Genomic DNA, 19,675 nt, shown 5'->3' with positions numbered 1-19,675 from the left:
GAGAGCCCTCTTCCTAGCTTGTGGTGAGGGTCTCCTTCTAGGTGTGTCCTAGCATGGTGAAGAGAGCCATCTCTCCCTCTTCCTCTTTTTATAAGGCAGCAATTCTATCATGGGAGGTCATCTACATGAACTCATTTAATGGTAGTTATCTCCCAAAAGGCCCCATCTCCAAATACCATTGCTTTGGGGGCTAGGGCTTCAACACATGAATTTGGGGGGACACAATTCAGTCCATAGCAACTGGGAAGAGATATTTAAAACAGATGTAACTGACAATGGATTTATTTCCAGAATACACAAGAATCCCTCAAAAAACAGTAAAAGAACAGCAACCTAGTAGAAAAATCAGCAGTGAATACAAATAAGCAGTTCCAGAGGAAGAAACTCAATTGGCCAATAAACATATAAAAAGATGCTTAACCACGCTGATAATCAGGGGAATGAGTAATGACAGCATTTGACATCAATCAGTAGAAATTAAGTTTGATGTCAGCCAAGTGTGGGGATTCACAGAACTAATACGGCTGAAGCTCTGTGTCCCCTTAACCTGGCACTCCTGCTTCTCCACCTTCAAGGTCCAAGAGGAGGCAGGAAAGGGGTGTTTGAGGCAGCCCTGGTTTCCATAGTCCTGTGAAGAGCTTGCTGGCTGGCTGAGGGGAAGTCTGTTGCGATGGAATACTGAGCAGTTTCAGCAAATGGATCACATCCTCACACAACCACATGGGCAGACTTCTAAAACAAGCTGTGTGAGAAAGCAAGTTACAGAACAGATACTGTGTAATACCATTTTTGCAAAGTTTCAGAACATATCATCAATACATATATTGTTTTTGAACACCTTCATTTGTAGTAAAAATACCAAAACGAAAGTGGGAATTATATTGAGGGGGACAGAGGAGGAAAGTGGTAAAAGGTAGCTGTACCTGTGACATTTATTTCCTCCAAAAACAGGCAGACTGGGAATAAACAGGACACAGTACCAACATCTGGTAAACCTGGCGGGTGAGTACACGTGCATCCGGGCTTGTCCACATATTTTAAGGATTTCATAATTAAACACTTTTTAAATTCAGTAAGTAAATCCTGTACCCAAAGTCTCAAAGATATCCACCTCTATTTATAGCTTTTCCTTTCGCAAGTATGTCGTTATGCTATTTGGAGTTTTTTTTTTTGGCTGTGTTGGGTCTTCATTGCTGGCACGGGCTTTCTCTAGTCGCAGCGAGCGGGGGCTACTCTTCGTTGCTGTGCGCGGGCTTCTCATCGCGGTGGCTTCTCTTGTTGTGGAGCATGGGCTCTGGGTACATGGGCTTCAGTAGTTGTGACACATGGGCTCAGTAGTTGTGGTTCGCGGGCTCTAGAGCACAGGCTCAGAAGTTGTGGCGCACACGGGCATAGTTGCTTTGCGGCATGTGGGATCTTCCCGGACCAGGGCTAGAACCCGTGTCCCCTGCCCTGGCAAGCAGATTCTTAACCACTGCACCACCAGGGAAGTCCCTGGACTTTTAAAAAATGTGGTGTAAAATAGGGACCCACTTTTTTCTCACTTAATGAGCCGGTTTCCCAGAACAGCCGAACAGAACAGCCTGCCACTGGGCGCCCCAGGATGGGGGTTCTGGACCCGGCTGAGGGCCCAGCACCTCTACCTCCTGTCCCACCTTCTCCTCCCACCCAGAAGAGGCTGGCCTCCCCCTCCCAGTCCTGAGCTGCCATCCTGGCTGGGTCACCTGGGGATGAGGGGGCAGGGAGAAAAGAGGGGGTTTCCAAGGGGCGGGAGGAGGCGCTTTACAGGCGATGGGTATGTTCATCCTCTTGATTGTGGTGATGGTTTCACAGATGTAGAAATGTCAGAACTCACCAAACTGTAGATTTCACTCATGTGCAGTCTTCTGAATGTCAATTATACCTCAATCAAGCTACAAACTGCTGGCCAAATATTTTCAATTTACAAATTTTAAAAACTACATATACATTTTGTGTAGGGTAAGTAAACTGAGAGCAGAGTCAATTTTAGGTCTAGATCACACGCACCCTCCCCGTGGCCTCCTGAAGCCGAGAGCACAGTCCACACTCGTGTTTACTGATATTTATTCACTGGGGAAGGATTTTTTTCTCACCTTCAAGTTTAGTAAAGTACATTTCTTAGAGTAAAAATAGACCATGAGTTTGTAAGGCACAATTTAATTCCTCCTGACTCAGCCGAGGTTTGGATGATTTTCTTATTTTAACATTTCACTCTGCAGTTGCTGGCACCTGGTCCCATCTTCCTGTGAGGACAGGCATCTCCAGTCCCCACGGCGCCCACATCGCACACCTCCCACGCCTCCCCTGCAGCCAGAATCACAGCCCACAGTCGGGGGATGGGCGCCAAGCACCAGGTGGGGAGAGGTTTGTACGCAGATTCAGAACTTCCTTTCTTAGCCTCGGGTCACATTTTCCAGAGGTGAAGATATAATTCACACCATTCTCCTCCCATGGGGTAAAAATTGTCCAAATTACACGTGATGGTGGAAGAGTTAAACTTTAATTCTGCATATTCCTAACATTCCTTATTCCTTCTTCAGCAGACACCTGTCAGGTGCTGTCTCATTGAGATGCTCTGATGTAGGGATGTGATGAGGTGCTCCCCAAATACTCCAAAATGTGAAAATAAAGTTATCCTCTGGGAGTTGAGTTAAGGAACTCCATACTAATAACATGTGTCACCTAGGAAATAATGCAAGATAATCAGTAAATAAATGACTAAAGAGTTATAGAAACCTCTGTCTGCTGACAGGGTAATGTAGGTCTAATCCCAGAGACCTGAACCAGGATGCAGCGGTAAACATGAAATCCAGCAATCCCATCTGAGGGGCTGTTCCCTTGAAGGGCCCGATTAGCACAAGCAAGGAAGAGGGAAGTCCGAAGAAGGATCCGGTCCCCCACGGCCCCTAGGACAGAAGAGCCGAGTTGGGCAGAGCTCTGGCCCGAGAGGTGAGCAGGGAGCCTCTGCCATCTCCCACTGGCCCTCGGGTTTTGCCAGAGAGGGGATCTGAGACTCATGCGATCTCACACACACACACACACACGCACACACACGTTCTCAGCACGCTGGTCTACACATTGGTTTCTAGTGAGTGTGTTTGATGTGAGTCAGGACCCACATGGGATGCCTGCTCACACGCGTTTTCTAGAAGCAGTGGGAGTTGCCAGGTTCATATAATGCAGTCAACCCTTGGCCACAGTTTATTGAGCAAGAGCCAGACCCTGACCCGAAGGGAGCACCTTTCCCAAGAACCGGGATGTGTGTCTGATAGAAGGAATACTGTCTCTCTTCAGGGGGCTGGGCTACAGCTTGCACACAGGGTGGCTGGGACCTGGGCAGAGAGAGCAGAAGGGCAGCGAGGGGAGGGGCAGGTTCACAGGGCAGGTCAAGTGGGAGAAGGAAGAACCCCCGAGCCCTGGGCCCCAGCTTCGTCCCCAAGCTCCAGTGCATCCCAGCCCTGGAGCCTGTGAACTTCCCAGGATCTCCCCCCACATCCCCTCTTCGTATCTGTAGCAGCATCCAGCAGAGACCAGCCTAAGTGCCCAGAGGGAAATGCCCCAAGGGGCCCACGCCCAGCCCCCTCCCCGGCCTGGAAAGCCCTGACCCCGGAGAAACCCTCTGCCCTGCTCAAGAGGACACGGCTGCCCTGCTGCAGCATGATGGGGCCTCGGGGCAGAGCCAGGGGTGAGCAGGACCCCACCGGACACACAGTCCAGGGTGGGGGTGTGACCACTGCAAGGCAGGCTCGGTCTGACCCACACGAGAAGGACAAAGCGATGTGAGGGTCAGAGGAGAGGGGAACATCTGCTGAGCCTCCAACTGGCAAGGTGCTCGGGGATTTACCATCTCTCCCTGCTTCACTCAGCGAGCCCACGAGCATGGCCGAGAGGAAGTTCCGGAGGGACAGTCGTGCTTGTGCCAGCCCCCAGCCAGGGCACCGGGCAAAGGGCTCAGTGTGCACCTGGTGGGTGGACCGCGTCCGGGCGAGGTCAGCCTCAGCCTCCCAAGTCTCCTCCTCCATCGGGGTGGCCCAGCCCTGGCAGGTCCCACAGTGCCCGGGGCCACCAGAGACCCACATGTGGAGGATGCCAACCAAGGGACCAAGAAACAAAGCAGAACGACCTCCAGCCTTTCCGCGGTGACCCGCACACAAAGCACAGGCAAGCCAGTGAGTTTTACCAAGTTACCATGGCAACAGGAGTCGGCAGAGAAACTCCCCCAGGTTAACAGTTTAGTTAAGTGAATTTTAAAGTTCACTGCATCATGGCGACACCTTGGGGACACGTTGTGTGGCTCACAACACAGGGGTCATTCACATATTCATTCAAAAAAATGTACAACGTGGAGCAGGGGCTGGAAGGTTGCACCCCGGTGGTGGGCAGCCCTATGCTGTAGCCATGATGTTTCCTGTTTTTTTTTAAATTAACTTATTTATTTGTTTTGTTTTTGTTTTGGCTGTGTTGGGTCTTCGTTTCTGCACACGGGCTTTCTCTAGTTGCGGAGAGCAGGGGCTACTCTTCGTTGTGGTGCGCGGGCTTCTCATTGTCGTGGCTTCTCGTTGCAGAACACAGGCTCTAGGCGCACAGGCTTCAGTAGTTGTGGCACTCGGGCTCAGTAGTTGTAGCTCGCGGGCTCTAGAGCGCAGGCTCAGTAGTTACGGCGCACGGGCTTAGTTGCTCTGCGGCATGTGGGATCTTCCCAGGCCAGGGCTCGAACCCGTGTCCCCTGCATTGGCAGGCGGATTCTTAACCACTGTGCCACCAGAGAAGCCCGGCTGTGATGTTTTTATGTGTAGTTCTGAAAAGACGTGAGGCATCCTCATGCCATGGAAGGGGGACTCGGAGTGGGCGGGGTCTGTAAATCAGCTTCCACAGCTGAGGTTCACACATAAAAGATGATCCTTCCTTTCAGAGAACCTGGCATTTTCTAAGGGAATTGTAGAGATTGTTCATGTGGAAGGGGACAACCTAATTCTCTGCCAACTGCCACCAAGTCTGAGTGCCACTGCTGGGGCCGGTGTTAGCCCCCTCACCACGTGCACCTGGCCCTCCTTGCCAGCCCGTCCTGGAGCCCACCTGTCAAGTGACACACGCCAGGTGTGCCCATGACCCACAAGCCCCCGGCAGGCGTCCTGGACCTGCAGGACGACAGCTGGGGCTGGTGGACTAAGCCAAACAGCGAGGCAGATTCCTTACAGCCGAACTGACCACCACATGCAGACGATGAGCATGGGCACGGACCTCATGGTCTGTGCAACTGTGATGTTTAACTTTGTGTCAACTTGACGGGGCTAATGTATGCCCAGATAGCTGGTAAATCGGTATCTCTGGGTATTTCTCAGAGATTAGCATTTGATTCAGTAGATGGAAGACCTGCCCTCATCAGTGTGGGCTGAGGAAGGGCAAGTTCCCTCGCTCGCTGCTTGAGCAGGGACATCCACCTTCCGGTGCCCTTGGCTGTCGGAGCCCCTGGTTCTTGGGCCTTTGGACTCAGACTGAATCACACCATCTGCCTTGCCGGGGCTCCAGCTTGCAGTTGGCAGATCATGGGACTTCTCAGCCCCCACAGTCACATGAGCCAGTCCCTATAATAACTCTCCTCCTGTAGATCTATATATATCCTACTGGCTCTGTTTCCTGGAGAATCCTGACTAACAGTAATAAAAGGCTCACTCCTTTCATTCTCTTCTGTCCTCCTGGAGCTACGCTGCTGTTGAGTCCCAGGCCTTCGAATGTGGCTGGCGGGACACCCTCCCCAGGGCCTTCTTTGTCTCCTCCAGGGACGGCAGGCCTCGGCTTTCTGGCACGTGGGGTCTATGGTTGCAGCTCCCCAGGAACTGCCTTCACGGTTCTCTTTCCTCCTCCCGTGGCATCACGAGCGCCCATCTGCCTGCCTTGCTGGTAGACTTGATGCCACCACACCCTGGTCTCCGTTTAAATGGCAAGCGGAACTCCTTCTGCCCTGTGGCCTCCCTGCCATGCCCCTGCACCCATGAAGGCGGGAAGGAACTCAGGTGGGTGTGGGTGTCTGGGGCAGAGGGCTCAAGCTCAGGACTCTAGTGGCAGCACCAGGAGATTGCAGGGCAGGCAGCGCCCCCCGCCCGCCTCCAGGACCAGCTGTGGAGGACACCCCTCCCACCAGGGGAGCAGACAGCCTCCCCTTGCCTGAGGGTGGGCTCCCCCTGCGTCAGGACCAGGGCTTCACGCATTAGGTAAAAAGTGTTTTCTAAACTCTTCACAGGAAAAAGACAGGAAGTAGACACACCACTAAACACCCAGATCACCAGTGATTCTGTTCAGGTGCCCTCCTCCTCCTTCTAAAAACATTTGTGAAGTCCAATGAATAGATGTTTTTGCAGTAAAAAGATTATTTTTTAAGTAAATGCATTTTCTGGCAAAACTCTAGGACCTGTGCTTATGCAAATGGACAGTACAGATGGGGGCAGGGTGGGAGGCAGGGAGGAAGGGGGCACCCAAGCCGCATGCCCAGCCAGAGGGCAGATCGACAGCTTTGAGCACCTTGAAGTTTGTAACAGCACAGGAAACAAGCCCAGGATCCAAGTGGCCCCCTTAGGTCCTGGCCTGGGTATGTGTCAAAGAGTGGTCATTGGGGAAGAATTGAGGGTCCAGAGATCCCCCACCCCCTGGGCCTGAGGGAGGGCGCTGGTGACAATGGGGACAGGCCACGTGGAGGACCTAGAAAGTGAGCCCCTAAATGACCAAGGACTAAGTCCTCTAGGGATGTCCCAGCAAAGGACAGACTCCAGGGCAGGTGGGGAGCAACCCTGCCCGTGTCACTGGAGGCCGGCAGAGGTCCCTTCTGCAGCCCACACCCCCGGTGATAGGACCCAGGACACAGGTCTTGTGGAGAGGCTCAAACACGCTTCTCCAGCCTCCCTAGTTTGGCATCTCTTTGCCAAGCAAAGGTCTCAAAGCGGGAGAGCAAGGAAGAGAAGACAGCCTGAAATGCCCCCTTCTCTCCACCCAGGCCATGGGAGCCACCTCAGGACACCCACTGGATGCAGGCAGGAGGGGAAAGGAGGCCAGCCTAGGCAGGGGCTGGGGTGGCAGGACAGCCCTGACCCTGGGTTGTGCAAGGGGGACACCCCTGCGTCCTGGCCTCCTCAACACTCTCGAAGTGCTGGAACCCAGACCTCCCCGGCATGTGTGAGCAGGTCAGCAGGTCAGCCACACTGCCTAGTCACTGCCCCCCATGCATGGGAGACAGGGCCATGGGGAGGGAGTGGGGATGCAGCACAGTTCCTAGAGGAAAGGTCAGTCTCTGCTTCAGACACTCTGCTGGGATTGTCGGGTTTGGCGCTCAGGCTGGGCAGGCGGGAGGCAGGTCGCAGGGATCCGAGAGCAGGTGCAGACCAGCTCCTCTGCCGCACACTGTCCCCTGCCTGTCAGAAATGCCAGCAGACACAAGGTCACTGGGGAGCACTGAGGGGCACCAGGGCCCGCCTCCTGCACAGCCCGGGGGGTGTGAGTGGCCAGGCTGGGGCGGGCAGCAGGCCACCAGGCCGTGTGCGTCTCCTGGAGGTGGATACAGTGGCCCCCTCTGCCCCCTCCCAGCCCTCCACCATCAGTACTCCTCACCCCAGCGACCGGGGGGCCTGCCCAGCACCCACACCCTCCCGCCGCCTGGTCGCCCGCATGCCCCAGGGACCGAGAACGTATCTGCCGGCCACCAAACCACAGATGGCCAATCAGCAGTTCCTGTCCTACGAACAAGCCCGCCTCTGAGACTGGGGGTCTCCACAGAAGCCCATGCCAACTGCAGCTTCACGGTGTGACTGAACGCTGTGAGCTCCTGGGTGTCCCTCCACCGCTCCCGCCCCAGGACGGGACAGGAGCCAGCCAAAGTCCTAGAACGTTCCTGCCACCACCCTGCGATGGGGACCCAGGAGGCTTAGGGGCCAGGTCCCAAGCAGGGGGGTTACATCTCCTCAGCCATCCTCAAAGGAAGGTGCTGCTCAGAGGACTAGGATGAGCAGGTCTCAAGGGCTGGCCACGCCCCTGGGATTGGTGGGGGAGGAGGGGAAGCAGAGAGCAGTGGCAGCTTCCCCCACCCCCATGGGCCCAGCAAGCCCTCAGGCCCCCAGAGAGGATCTCCCAGGGGAGCGTCCAAAGAGAGACAGGGTTCCCATCCTCTTCAGGCAAGCCATACTGGTTCTGGTTTTCAGGGAGGCCCCGAGGTCTGCAGTACAGCTCCATGGGGCTGGCCCCTCCCAGCACCACCCATCTGCCCTGGAAGACTCGAGCCTTGCCCTATGTGTGGAGCAGGGGAACCCAAAAGTGCCCGAGAATACATCTAGAAATACACGTAAGAGACTGAGAGGAAAGGCATCAGGCCCAGCACAGTGACTATCAGTCCACCAGGTGGGTATTTTGGGAAGGGGGCCAAGGACACAGGTGACCCTTGAATGTGGGAGCGGCACATCACCTAGAGCTTAGCAGAGAAGGATGAGAAGTCCGCCAGCGACTGGATGTCGTTAGGAAATGTCAGCCAGGCCCCACCATCAACCACCAGCAGGGCCCCCGTCACGTAGGATGCCAAAGGGCTGGCCAGGAAGAGGGCGCTGTGGGCGATCTCTGTCTTGTTCCCCAGCCTCTGGAGGGGGCTTGCCAGGACCTTTGCCCTCATGCTGGCCTGTGGGCCACCTGGGAAGCAGCGGGAGGCTCAGCCCCTATGGGCCCCAGGACCCCGGGGCCCTCCACCCTCCCCTCCCCAGCTTTCCCTGAACCACACCCAGGAATGTTGGGGGCATCGTTAGCATCATCCTGGGGGAGCAGGAACAGGCCAGGTACAGTAACACCACCACAGAACCAGCACAGGGCCTTTCTCCACTCACCCTGCCAAGGCTCTGGAGGCTTCAATGGGGCCCCACTTTGTGTCTGGCTCACATATCAAGGCCAGCAGCCCCTGGCCTCTAGCTCTAGGGGGCAGCTGCCCAAGTCCAGCTGACCCTTAGTCCATTGCAGGGCTGTGCAAACTGTCCCCAGCCTGGAGACGGACTCTTTGCCCACCCTGGGAAGCCATGAGGATTTGGCACTGATCTCAGGCCTGTCCCAGCCAGGTGGGAGGGGAGCCCTCGGAGGCACGGGGGGGGGGCGGGGGCTGTGCTCAGGGGAGCACCCGCTGGGGGGCCTGGGCTCCCCGGGAGCCTTACCCAGCCGCCGGAAGCCCTCCGTGCCGCTGATGGGGCCGGGGGCAAGGCTGTTGACGCGGACGTTCTGGGGGCCCCACTCCACAGCCAGGTGCCGTGTCATCGCATCTGCACGGGAGGCCGGCAGGCATGAGGGAGAAGCAGGGCTGCTCTGCCTTTAGGGGGGCCCGGGTGGGGGTGGGGGCTCAGCGTCACTCGGGACACTGCCGGCCTCCGGGGACAGGGACGGGGAGGAACCCACACGGGCAGACCAGAGGGGGCGCCCGTACCCACGGCCGCCTTGGCAGAGCCTGCATGCACTTGGAGCACCTGCCCGCGGGTACCCAGGGTTGCAGTGATGTTCACGATCACCCCTCCATGGTCCTGCAACACACGAGAGGGGCAGTGAGCAGTGGCCAGAAGCGGAGAGGCCCTGGCCGCGGGACACTCACATGGAAGAACTTCTCGTAGAGTACGCGAGACACGTTGAAGGTGCCCAAGGTGTCGATGTCCATCACAGTCTTGAAGGCGTTGGAGGACAAGGCACTGGCAGGGCACAGGAAGTTCCCGGCTGCACCTGCCAGTGGAAGGAGACAGCGGATGGTGCTGGAGCCCCGGGCAGCTGAAGCATCTGGACCCTCAGGGTGGCCCAGGTTGGCCAGGGAAGGAAACCTGAGCATTTGGACAAGTTCCTGAATGATGGGCAGGATGGGTTTTATGGGTTGGATTGTGTCCCTAAAAATAATTCGCTGAAGTCCCAAACCCTGGTGCCTGTGAACGTGACCTTATTTGAAAAGATGGTCTTTGCAGATGTCATCAAGGTAAGATTAGATCATACTGAATTAGGGTGGCCTAAGCCCAAGGATTGGCGTCCTTAAAAAGAAGAGGACACAGACGTGTACAGGGAATGGCAGTGTGAAGGAGGCAGAGGCTGGAGGGGTGCAGCCCAGAGCCAAGGCCCGCCAGGCAGCAACCCCAGGAGCTGAGGGCAGGGCCTGGGAAAGAAGCTCCCCCGAGCCTTGTTTTCAGACTTCTGGCCTCCAGACTGTGAGAGAATATATTTCTGTTGTTTTAAGCTGCCCAGCTTATGATTTTTTCAGTGGCAGGAAAATAATACGCAGGATGTTTTTAAAGGAAATTTCAGCAAAAATGAACCTGAATGTAAAATAGGGACTATAGTTAACCGTATGTATCAATATGGGTTCCTCGGTTGTAACAAATGCAAGGTGTTCCTAGTACGTGGAGTTCTCTGTACTATCTGCTCAATTAGTCTGCGAATCTAAAACCATACTAAAACAATAACGTGTAGTCCTTTTTCTTTAAGGGGGAATTTCAGGACACAAGAGTGGCCCTACTCTTGATTCAGCCTAGTTCACGGGGCATCCTCTTGAGCCACGGCTGCACTGACCCGGGAGGAGCTGAGTTAGGCCAAGACAGTGGCCTGGAGCCAGGACAGTTCCGGGGCCTCCAAACAGGGAGATCTGGTATTGCTGACCTGTCAGAAGCCCCCTGGCCAGAAGGCCAAAGCAATGTGGAGGAGACGTTAGTGACTTCAGAGCACGGCCACCACCACTGCCACCATGTGCCTCCTCAACAAGCCCAAGGGTGAGATGACCCCGGAGGAGCTGCAGAAGCGGGAGGAGGAAGAGTTTAACATGGGTCCACTCCCCGTGCTCACACAGTCGGTCAAGAACAACACCCAAGTGCTCATCAATTGCCGCAACAAGAAGCTCCTGGGCCGTGTGAAGGCCTTTGATAGGCACCGCAACATGGTGCTGGAGGAAGTGAAGGAGGTGTGGACCAAGGTCCCCAAGAATGGCAAGAGCAAGAAGAAGTCCAAGCCAGTCAACAAGGACCGCTACATCTCCAAGATGGTCCTGTGTGGGGACTCAGTCATTGTGGTCCTGCGGAACCCGCTCATGCATCGCCAGCAAGAAGGGGCCTTCTCCCCACCGTTAGAACTTGCCCCCTCGTTTTTCAAAGACCTGCCCTTTGCGCTGGGAATAATAAAGTCCTGTGTTTTTTCTAAAAAAAAAAAGGAAGCCCCCTGGTCTCGCTCAACAGTGACTCACAGTTAATGAGGATGTCGATCTTCCCGAACTCCTTCAGAGCCTGCTCCACGGCTGCCATGATGGCCAGGGGAGCTCGGACATCCAGAGATAAAGGGAGGCACCTCTGGCCAGTGGCAGCAGCCAGCTTTCTGGCAGCCTAGAAGCCGGACAGGAAGAGAGAGGTGGGCAGCAGGCCTGTGACCTCAGCCTGGAGGAACAGCCCTTCAGAATCTGATGAGGATGATGAGCCAGGTTCTGCCAGGAAGCCGGGCTCTGCTGCTGAAACCCACTCTGCAGAGACACAGCTGGCAAGTGGCCACTCCCCAGGGCCATGACCCCTGGTGGACGCTGCGAAGACAGCCCGCACCCTTTCCCCTCTCATCACCCTCCAGGCCCGTGGTCACTAGTCACAGGTCAACGGCAGCTCCAGCTGACGTCCAGTCCCTGCCCCGAGACCAGCCATGGCAGTGGAGAGACTCTCCGCCCTCATGACCCTGGTGAGCCCAGAGATCTGTCTTGGGGCCACATTACCACCCAACATAAGGGTTCCTGCATAGGACCCAATAAGTAGAGTCTTTAAAAAGACAAGGATGTCCCTGCAGGCCACTTCCATTGAAGCTCTGTATTTGGAAGAGGGGCAGGTTTTGGTGTAATCATCCTCTGGACCTCAGGACCCTCCAGGCCCAGGCTCCCAGCCCCCAAAGCCGCCCATGGATGTGTGGGCACAGGAGAGACCCCTTACCATCGACACTCTAGGAAGACTTCTGCTGGCGATGACTGTGTGGCAGCCGTGCCTGCAAAGCCAGAGGGCAGGCGTGAGGGCAGCAAGGTGCAAGGGACATGCCCAGCCGGGCTCCTGCCTGGCGCTCAAAGCAAAGGTCCCCCTCCCCGAAGGGTCTCTCAGGCTTAAACACCAGCCTAGGGCTGAAGGCACAGCTAGCAGAGGACCCAGGGGCCTCCGTGGGGCTGAGTGACTGTGGCAGGACCTCAGGCAGCCACCACTGGTTTCTGGGCTGGGTCTCTCTGGCACGAGGTATGCCAGCCATGCAGGGATGTGGGCCTTGCCCCAAACACCATGTGAGCAGCTGTGAGTCTCGGACACAGGGCCCAGACTCTGCATGAGTCCTGCTGGGTCCACCTGGGTCTCCCCAGGAGGATGGTGTGAAGGACAGAGAGCCCATTCCGGGGCCAGGGCACCTCCCCTGCCTTACCTCCCGACAAACCCAGCCTCAAACTCAGTAACAGTACCAGCTACCACCTGCTAAGCCAGTCCCACTGAATCCTCAGAACACCACAGCACAGCTGGCCACACTCTGCTCAGAGAAGCAACAAAGCTTCCAGCTCGGAAAACAAATTCACCTGGAATGGATGAGTCCCAAAATCTCGTCCAGTGGGACATCTCTGAAAAGCAGGGTCCTGGAGGAAACCAGCTTCATCTCCCCTAACCCCAGCCTAACTCTAGACCTCTCCTAGGTGGGGATGACAAACTGTTGACCTGGGCCTGAGACCACAGACCTTGTGTCCCAAGAGACACTGTGCTCTGCATGGTGCCAGAGTCCAACTCGGCCCACCCTGACCCTGGCTCGGCAAGGCCCTGGGGGACCCTGCAGTAGAATTACCTCAACCTTTGGATCCTCCCGCTTTGTACAAATGGGGGTGCTGAGGCCAGAGACAAACAGTCTAGACTAATCTCTAGGAGAGGCTGGAGTCTTGCCTCTCCCAGGACAGCACTTGACCCCTTTCAGATGCTCTCTGATGGCCCTGGGCCTAGAGGGGTTCCCATCACCCACCGGCATTTTGCCCAAGATCCCAGGGTCCAGTGGGGTCCATGCAAGGGGGTGGGGAGCAAGATGGGGCACAGAGCAGTGCTTACCGCATGAAAATCTCAGCAATCCGGAACCCGATTCCAGAGCCACCGCCTGTGATGAAGGCTACCTTGTCCCTGAGAGAAGAAAACAGAGGCTCTTTAAAGAGGTCCCTGTTAAATGGGGGCAGGGGAGGAGGTGCTCTTGGAGGACATTGACCCTCTGCACTGGGCACTTCTGTCAAATTTGAGAAACGCTGCTTTTTTATTTTTATTTTTTAATAAATTTATTTATTTATGGCTGTGTTGGGTCTTTGTTTCTGCGCGAGGACTTTCTCCAGTTGCGGCAAGCGGGGGCCACTCTTCATCGCGGTGCGCGGGCCTCTCACTGTCGCAGCCTCTCCCGTTGCGGAGCACACACTCCAGACGCGCAGGCTCAGTAGTTGTGGCTCACGGGCTCAGTTGCTCTGCGGCATGTGGGATCTTCCCAGACCAGGCCTCGAACCTGTGTCCCTTGCATTGGCAGGCAGCCTCTCAACCACTGCGCCACCAGGGAAGCCCCAAGAAACGCTGCTTTTTAAAGTCCTCAGCTTTTTGAATCTTTGGGAAGAATGTCTCTATGCATAAAAGTCTCTATGCAGAAAGTTATCAATTAAGTGAGAAATGTTTTCAAAACATACAAGCCTTCCTCCAGCCACCCTCTAAGCAGATAGGGTAGAGGGTTCCTGGAGAAAGAGAAACAGGTATGGCTTTCTTGACATAAGAGAAGCATTTTTGGCCTAAGACATTCTATGATCTAAGCCTGGTCACAGTCTTGTCCTCGAACAGATCTCAAAAGAATACAGAAACTGGGACTTCCCTGGTGGACCAGTGGTTAAGACTCTGAGCTCCTGATGCAGGGGCCCCAGGTTGGATCCCTGGTTAGGGAACTAGATCCCGCATGCCACAACTGAAGATCCCACATGCCATCCCATGTGTCACAACTAAGACCCAGTGCAGCCAAATAAATAAATTTTTTTTTTAAATAAAAATGGGTAGGGGTCACATATATACGCTATCTACAAGAGACCCACTTCAGACTTAGGGACACATACAGACTGAAAGTGAGAGGATGGAAAAAGATATTCCATGCAAATGGAAATCAAAAGAAAGCTGGAGTAGCAATACTCATATCAGATTAAATAGACTTTAAAATAAAGAATGTTACAAGAAACAAGGAAGGACACTACATAACGATCAAGGGATCAATCCAGGAAGAAGAAATAACAATTATAAATATATATACACCCAACATAGGAGCACCTCAATACATAAGCCAACTGCTAACGGCTATAAAAGAGGAAATCGACAGTAACACAATAACAGTGGGGGACTTTGGGCTTCCCTGGTGTCTCAGTGGTTAAGAATCTGCCTGCCAATGCAGGGGACACAGGGTCGAGCCCTGGCCTGGAAGATCCCACACACCGTGGAGCAACTAAGCCCGTGCGCCACAACTACTGAGCCTGTGCTCTAGAGCCCGTGCTCCACAACTACTGAGCCCACGCACCACAACTACTGAAGCCTGTGCACCTAGAGCCTGTGCTCTGCAACAAGAGAAGCCACCGCAATGAGAAGCCTGCACAACACAACGAAGGGTACCCCTGCTCGCTGCAACTAGAGAAAACCCACATGCAGCAACAAAGACCCAACACAGTCAAAAATAAATAAATAAAATAAATTAAAAAATAATAATAATAATAGTGGGGGACTTTGACACCTCACTTACACCAATGGACAGATAATCCAGACAGAAAATTAAAAACGAAACACAAGCTTTAAATGACACAATAGACCAGATAGATTTAATTGATATTTATAGGACATTCCATCCAAAAACAGCAGATTACACTTTCTTCTCAAGTGCACACGGAACGTTCTCCAGGATAGATCACATCTTGGGTCACAAATCAAGCCTCGGTAAATTTAAGAAAACTGAAATCATATCAAGCATCTTTTCCGACCACAACGCTATGAGATTAGAAATCAATTACAGGGGAAAAAAACGTAAAAAACATAAATACATGGAGGCTAAACAATACACTACTAAATAACCAAGAGATCACTGAAGAAATCAAAGAGGAAATCAAAAATACCTAGAGACAAATGACAATGAAAACAAGATGATCCAAAACCTATGGGATGCAGCAAAAGCAGTTCTAAGAGGGAAGTTTATAGCAATACAAACCTACCTCAAGAAACAAGAAAAATCTCAAATAAACAATCTAACCTTACACCTAAAGGAACTAAAGAAAGAAGAACAAACAAAACCCAAAGTTAGTAGAAGGAAAGAAATCATAAAGATCAGAGCAGAAATAAATGAAATAGAAACAAAGAAAACAATAGCAAAGATCAATAAAACTAAAAGCTGGTTCTTTGAGAAGATAAACAAAATTGATAAACCTTTAGCCAGACTCATCAAGAAAAAGAGGAAGAGGACTCAAATCAATAAAATCAGAAATGAAAAAGGAGAGGTTACAATGGACACTGCAGAAATACAAAGCATCCTAAGAGACTACTACAAGCAACTCTATGCCAATAAAATGGACAACCTGGAAGAAGTGGACAAATTCTTAGAAAGGTATAACCTTCCAAGACTGAACCAGGAAGAAATAGAAAATATGAACAGATCAATCACAAGTAATGAAATTGAAACTGTGATTAAAAATCTTTCAACAAACAAAAGTCCAGGACCAGATGGCTTCACAAGTGAATTCTATCAAACATTTAGAGAAGAGCTAACACCCATCCTCCTCAAACTCTTCCAAAAAATTGCAGAGGAAGGAACACTCCCAAACTCATTCTATGAGGCCACCATCACCCTGATACCAAAACCAGATAAAGATACTGCAAAAAAAGAAAATTACAGACCAATATCACTGATGAATATAGATGCAAAAATCCTCAACAAAATACTAGCAAACCGAATCCAACAACACATTAAAAGGATCATACACCATGATCAAGTGGGATTTATCCCAGGGACGCAAGGATTCTTCAATATATGCAAATCAATCAATGTGATACACCATATTAACAAATTGAAGAATGAAAACCATATGATCATCTCAATAGATGCAGAAAAAGCTTTTGACAAAATTCAACAACCATTTATGATAAAAACTCTCCAGAAAGTGGGCATAGAGGGAACCTACCTCAACATAATAAAGGCCATATATGACAAACCCACAGCAAACATCATTCTCAATGGTGAAAAACTGAAAGCACTTCCTCTAAGATCAGGAAGAAAACAAGGATGTCCAATCTTGCCACTATTATTCAGCATAGTTTTGGAAGTCCTAACCACTGCAATCAGAGAAGAAAAAGAAATAAAAGGAATACAAATTGGAAAAGAAGAAGTAAAACTGTCACTGCAGATGACATGATACTATACACAGAGAATCCTAAAGATGCCACCAGAAAACTACTAGAGCTAATCAATGAATTTGGTAAAGTTGAAGGATACAAAATTAATGCACAGAAATCTCTTGCATTCCTATACACTAACAACGAAAGATCAGAAAGAGAAATTAAGGAAACAATCCCATTTACCATTGCAACAAAAAGAATAAAATACCTAGGAATAAACCTACCTAAGGAGGTAAAAGACCTGTACTCAGAAAACTATAAGACACTGATGAAAGAAATCAAAGATGATACCAACAGATGGAGAGATATACCATGTTCTTGGATTGGAAGAATCAATATTGTGAAAATGACTATACTACCCAAAGAAATCTACAGATTCAGTGCAATCCCTATCAAATTACCAGTGGCATTTTTTACAGAACTAGAACAAAAAATCTTAAAATTTGTGTGGAGACACAAAAGACCCCGAATAGCCAAAGCAGTCTTGAAGGAAAAAAACGGAGCTGGAGGAATCAGACTCCCTGACTTCAGACTATACTACAAAGCTACAGTAATCAAGACAATATGGTACTGGCACAAAAACAGAAATACAGATCAGTGGAACAGGATAGAAAGCCCAGAGATAAACCCATGCACCTATGGTCAACTAATCTATGACAAAGGAGGCAAGGATATACAATGGAGAAAAGACAGTCTCTTCAATAAGTGGTGCTGGGAGCACTGGACAGCTACATGTAAAAGAATGAAATTAGAACACTCCCTAACACCATACACAAAAATAAACTCAAAATGGATTAAAGACTTAAATGTAAGACCGGACACTATAAAACTCTTAGAGGAAAACATAGGAAGAACACTCTTTGACATAAATCACAGCAAGATCTTTTTTGACCCAACTCCTAGAGTAATGGAAATAAAAACAAAAATAAACAAATGGGACCTAATGAAACTTAAAAGCTTTTGCAGAGCAAAGGAAACTACAAACAAGACGAAAAGACAACCCTCAGAATGGGAGAAAATATTTGCAAATGAATCAACAAAGGATTAATCTCCAAAATATATAAACAGCTCATGCAGCTCAATATTAAAAAAACAAACAACCCAATCAAAAAATGGGCAGAAGACCTAAATAGACATTTCTCCAAAGAAGACATACAGATGGCCAAGAGGCACATGAAAAGCTGCTCAACATCACTAATTATTAGAGAAATGCAAATCAAAACTACAATGAGGTATCACCTCACACGGGTTAGAATGAGAATCATCAGAAAATCTGCAAACAACAAATGCTGGAGAGGGTGTGGAGAAAAGGGAACCCTCCTACACTGTTGGTGGGAATGTAAATTGATACAGTCACTATGGAGAACAGTATGGAGGTTCCTTAAAAAACTAAAAATAGAATTACCCTATGACCCAGCAATCCCACTACTGGGCATATACCCAGAGAAAACCATAATTCAAAAAGACACATGCACCCCAATGTTCATGGCAGCACTATTTACAATAGCCAGGTCATGGAAGCAACCTAAATGCCCATCGACAGACGAATGGATAAAGAAGATGTGGTACATATATACAATGGAATATTACTCAGCCATAAAAAGGAACGAAATTGGGTCATTTGTAGATACGTGGATGGACCTAGAGACTGCCATACAGAGTGAAGTAAGTCAGAAAGAGAAAAACAAATATCATATATTAACGCATATATGTGGAACATAGAAAATGGTACAGATGAACCGGTTTGCAGGGCAGAAATAGAGACACAGATGTAGAGAACAAACGTATGGACACCAAGGGGGGAAAGTGGCGGGGAGGCATGCTGGTGGGATGAATTGGGAGTTTGGGATTGACATATATACACTAATATGTATAAAATAGATAACTAATAAGAACCTGCTAGGGGCTTCCCTGGTGGCGCAGTGGTTGAGAATCTGCCTGCTAATGCAAGGGACAAGGGTTCGAGCCCTGGTCTGGGAAGATCCCACATGCCGCGGAGCAACTGGGCCCGTGAGCCACAACTGCTGAGCCTGCGCGTCTGGAGCCTGTGCTCCACAACAAGAGAGGCCACGATAGTGATGAAGAGTGGCTCCCACTTGCCACAATTAGAGAAAGCCCTCGCACAGAAACGAAGACCCAACAAGTCCAAAAAAAAAAAAAAAAAAAAAAAGAACCTGCTGTATAAAAAGATAAATAAAATAAAATTCAAAAAAAAAATGGGTAGGGGTCAAACTCTATCCAAGTTAAAAAAAAAAAAAGAATACAGAAACTAACGATTGTCATCAGGCAAGAGAAGTAACAATAGCAAAGATAATAAATCAGGTTTAAAGACTCCCAGTTCTGTTTCCATGGTAAAGATTAGCCTGAAGTGCTCAACCACCAGATGAACTGGAACCTCAGGGATGATGACCCTCGTGACTTCAATCAACTAAAGCCTGGACTCTCAACCGCCCAAACCCTTCATGAAGATGCATGCACCTTTAGCTTAAAACTTCCCCAAATTTGCTGTGCGGGGAGACACCGCTTTAGGGAAAATCTCCAATGTTCTCCTTATTTGCTGCTAGTAATAATAAATCTTTCCTTCTCCTGACCTTTGGCTTGGTTGTGTCCTTTGACACTCACCCCCACCTCGGAGCATTACTAATGAACACCCGCCACCACCCATAGGACAAACAGACCGTGCTCACAGCCATGCAAAGATCAGAACACCAGCAGTTGCATCTCTGGGGCACCTGGACTTCCGGACAGTCTGGCCACCAGGCATGGGGTCCTCACGCATCCCAGTAAAACCGCAGTCCACGTGCAGCCCGCACCGCAGGCCCTCCCGCCCCCTGCCCGGCTCCCTGGGACGTCCCCGACACGGCCCTCACCGAAGCAAGTCCGGACAGAAGAGGTGGCGGTACTCCGGGAGACAATCGTCCTCCCTGACGTCGGGCGGTGGCTGGGCCATGGCGCTCGGTGCTGGCCTGGGCGGCTAGAACAGCAGGGACCCACCGGGATCAGGATTCCGACCTCGTCCTCCGGGGACAGGTGGCGCTGTGCCCGCGCCCTCCTCTCGGGCTGGCCAGGGACGATGAGGCCCCGCCCACCCGGCGCTCGCCCCTCTCGGGACGCCCCGCCTCCGCGTGCCCGCTCTCCTCCCAGGAAGCCCCGTCTCCGTGTCCCCTCGCTCCTCCCAGGACGCCCCAACCACCCCGGCCCTCCCTCTTCCCAGGACAACCGGGTCCTTCCCGGCCCTCCCCCCA

General features: G+C 51.5%; 1 protein-coding gene and 1 pseudogene across 8 annotated transcripts; one reads left to right on the top strand and one right to left on the bottom strand.

Moving 5' to 3' along the window:
- Window positions 1–266: 266 nt before the first annotated feature.
- DECR2 (2,4-dienoyl-CoA reductase 2) lies at window positions 267–19,572 on the bottom strand. Of its 7 annotated transcripts, none has more exons than XM_082361591.1 (9): window positions 19,301–19,572; window positions 13,095–13,163; window positions 11,964–12,015; window positions 11,243–11,378; window positions 9,623–9,747; window positions 9,461–9,554; window positions 9,195–9,299; window positions 8,468–8,685; window positions 640–742 (listed from the first exon to the last, which is right to left on the bottom strand). In XM_082361591.1, the coding sequence occupies exons 1-8, from the start codon at window positions 19,378–19,380 to the stop codon at window positions 8,468–8,470; spliced, it is 879 nt and encodes a 292-aa protein (XP_082217717.1). In that variant the 5' UTR covers window positions 19,381–19,572; the 3' UTR covers window positions 640–742. The 7 variants fall into 7 exon arrangements, 6 of the variants coding, with proteins under 6 accessions (XP_082217718.1, XP_082217717.1, XP_082217714.1 ...); XM_082361588.1 differs by lacking the exon at window positions 640–742 and adding an exon at window positions 2,069–2,703; XM_082361590.1 differs by lacking the exon at window positions 640–742 and adding an exon at window positions 4,195–4,948.
- LOC309614235 (small nuclear ribonucleoprotein Sm D2 pseudogene) lies at window positions 9,758–11,236 on the top strand (annotated as a pseudogene). Its single transcript has one exon. The product of its transcript is annotated as a small nuclear ribonucleoprotein Sm D2 pseudogene (transcript).
- Window positions 19,573–19,675: the final 103 nt, after the last annotated feature.

The sequence above is a fragment of the Balaenoptera borealis genome, assembly GCF_965194805.1.
Source record: "Balaenoptera borealis genome assembly, chromosome: 16".
Taxonomy (NCBI): Eukaryota; Metazoa; Chordata; class Mammalia; order Artiodactyla; family Balaenopteridae; genus Balaenoptera; species Balaenoptera borealis.
Note: the sequence above shows the minus strand (reverse complement) of the source record. Positions and strands in the feature narration are given on the sequence as shown.

Coding starts and splice junctions, on each gene's coding strand:
- DECR2 (XM_082361591.1), bottom strand. CDS start 19,380: ATGGCCCAGCCACCGCCCGACGTCAGGGAGGACGATTGTCTCCCGGAG. Junction 11,379..11,963: donor GTCTTCCTAGAGTGTCGATG/GTAAGGGGTCTC, acceptor TCCGGCTTCTAG/GCTGCCAGAAAGCTGGCTGC. Junction 9,748..11,242: donor GATCGACATCCTCATTAACT/GTGAGTCACTGT, acceptor TTCCACTGGCAG/GTGCAGCCGGGAACTTCCTG.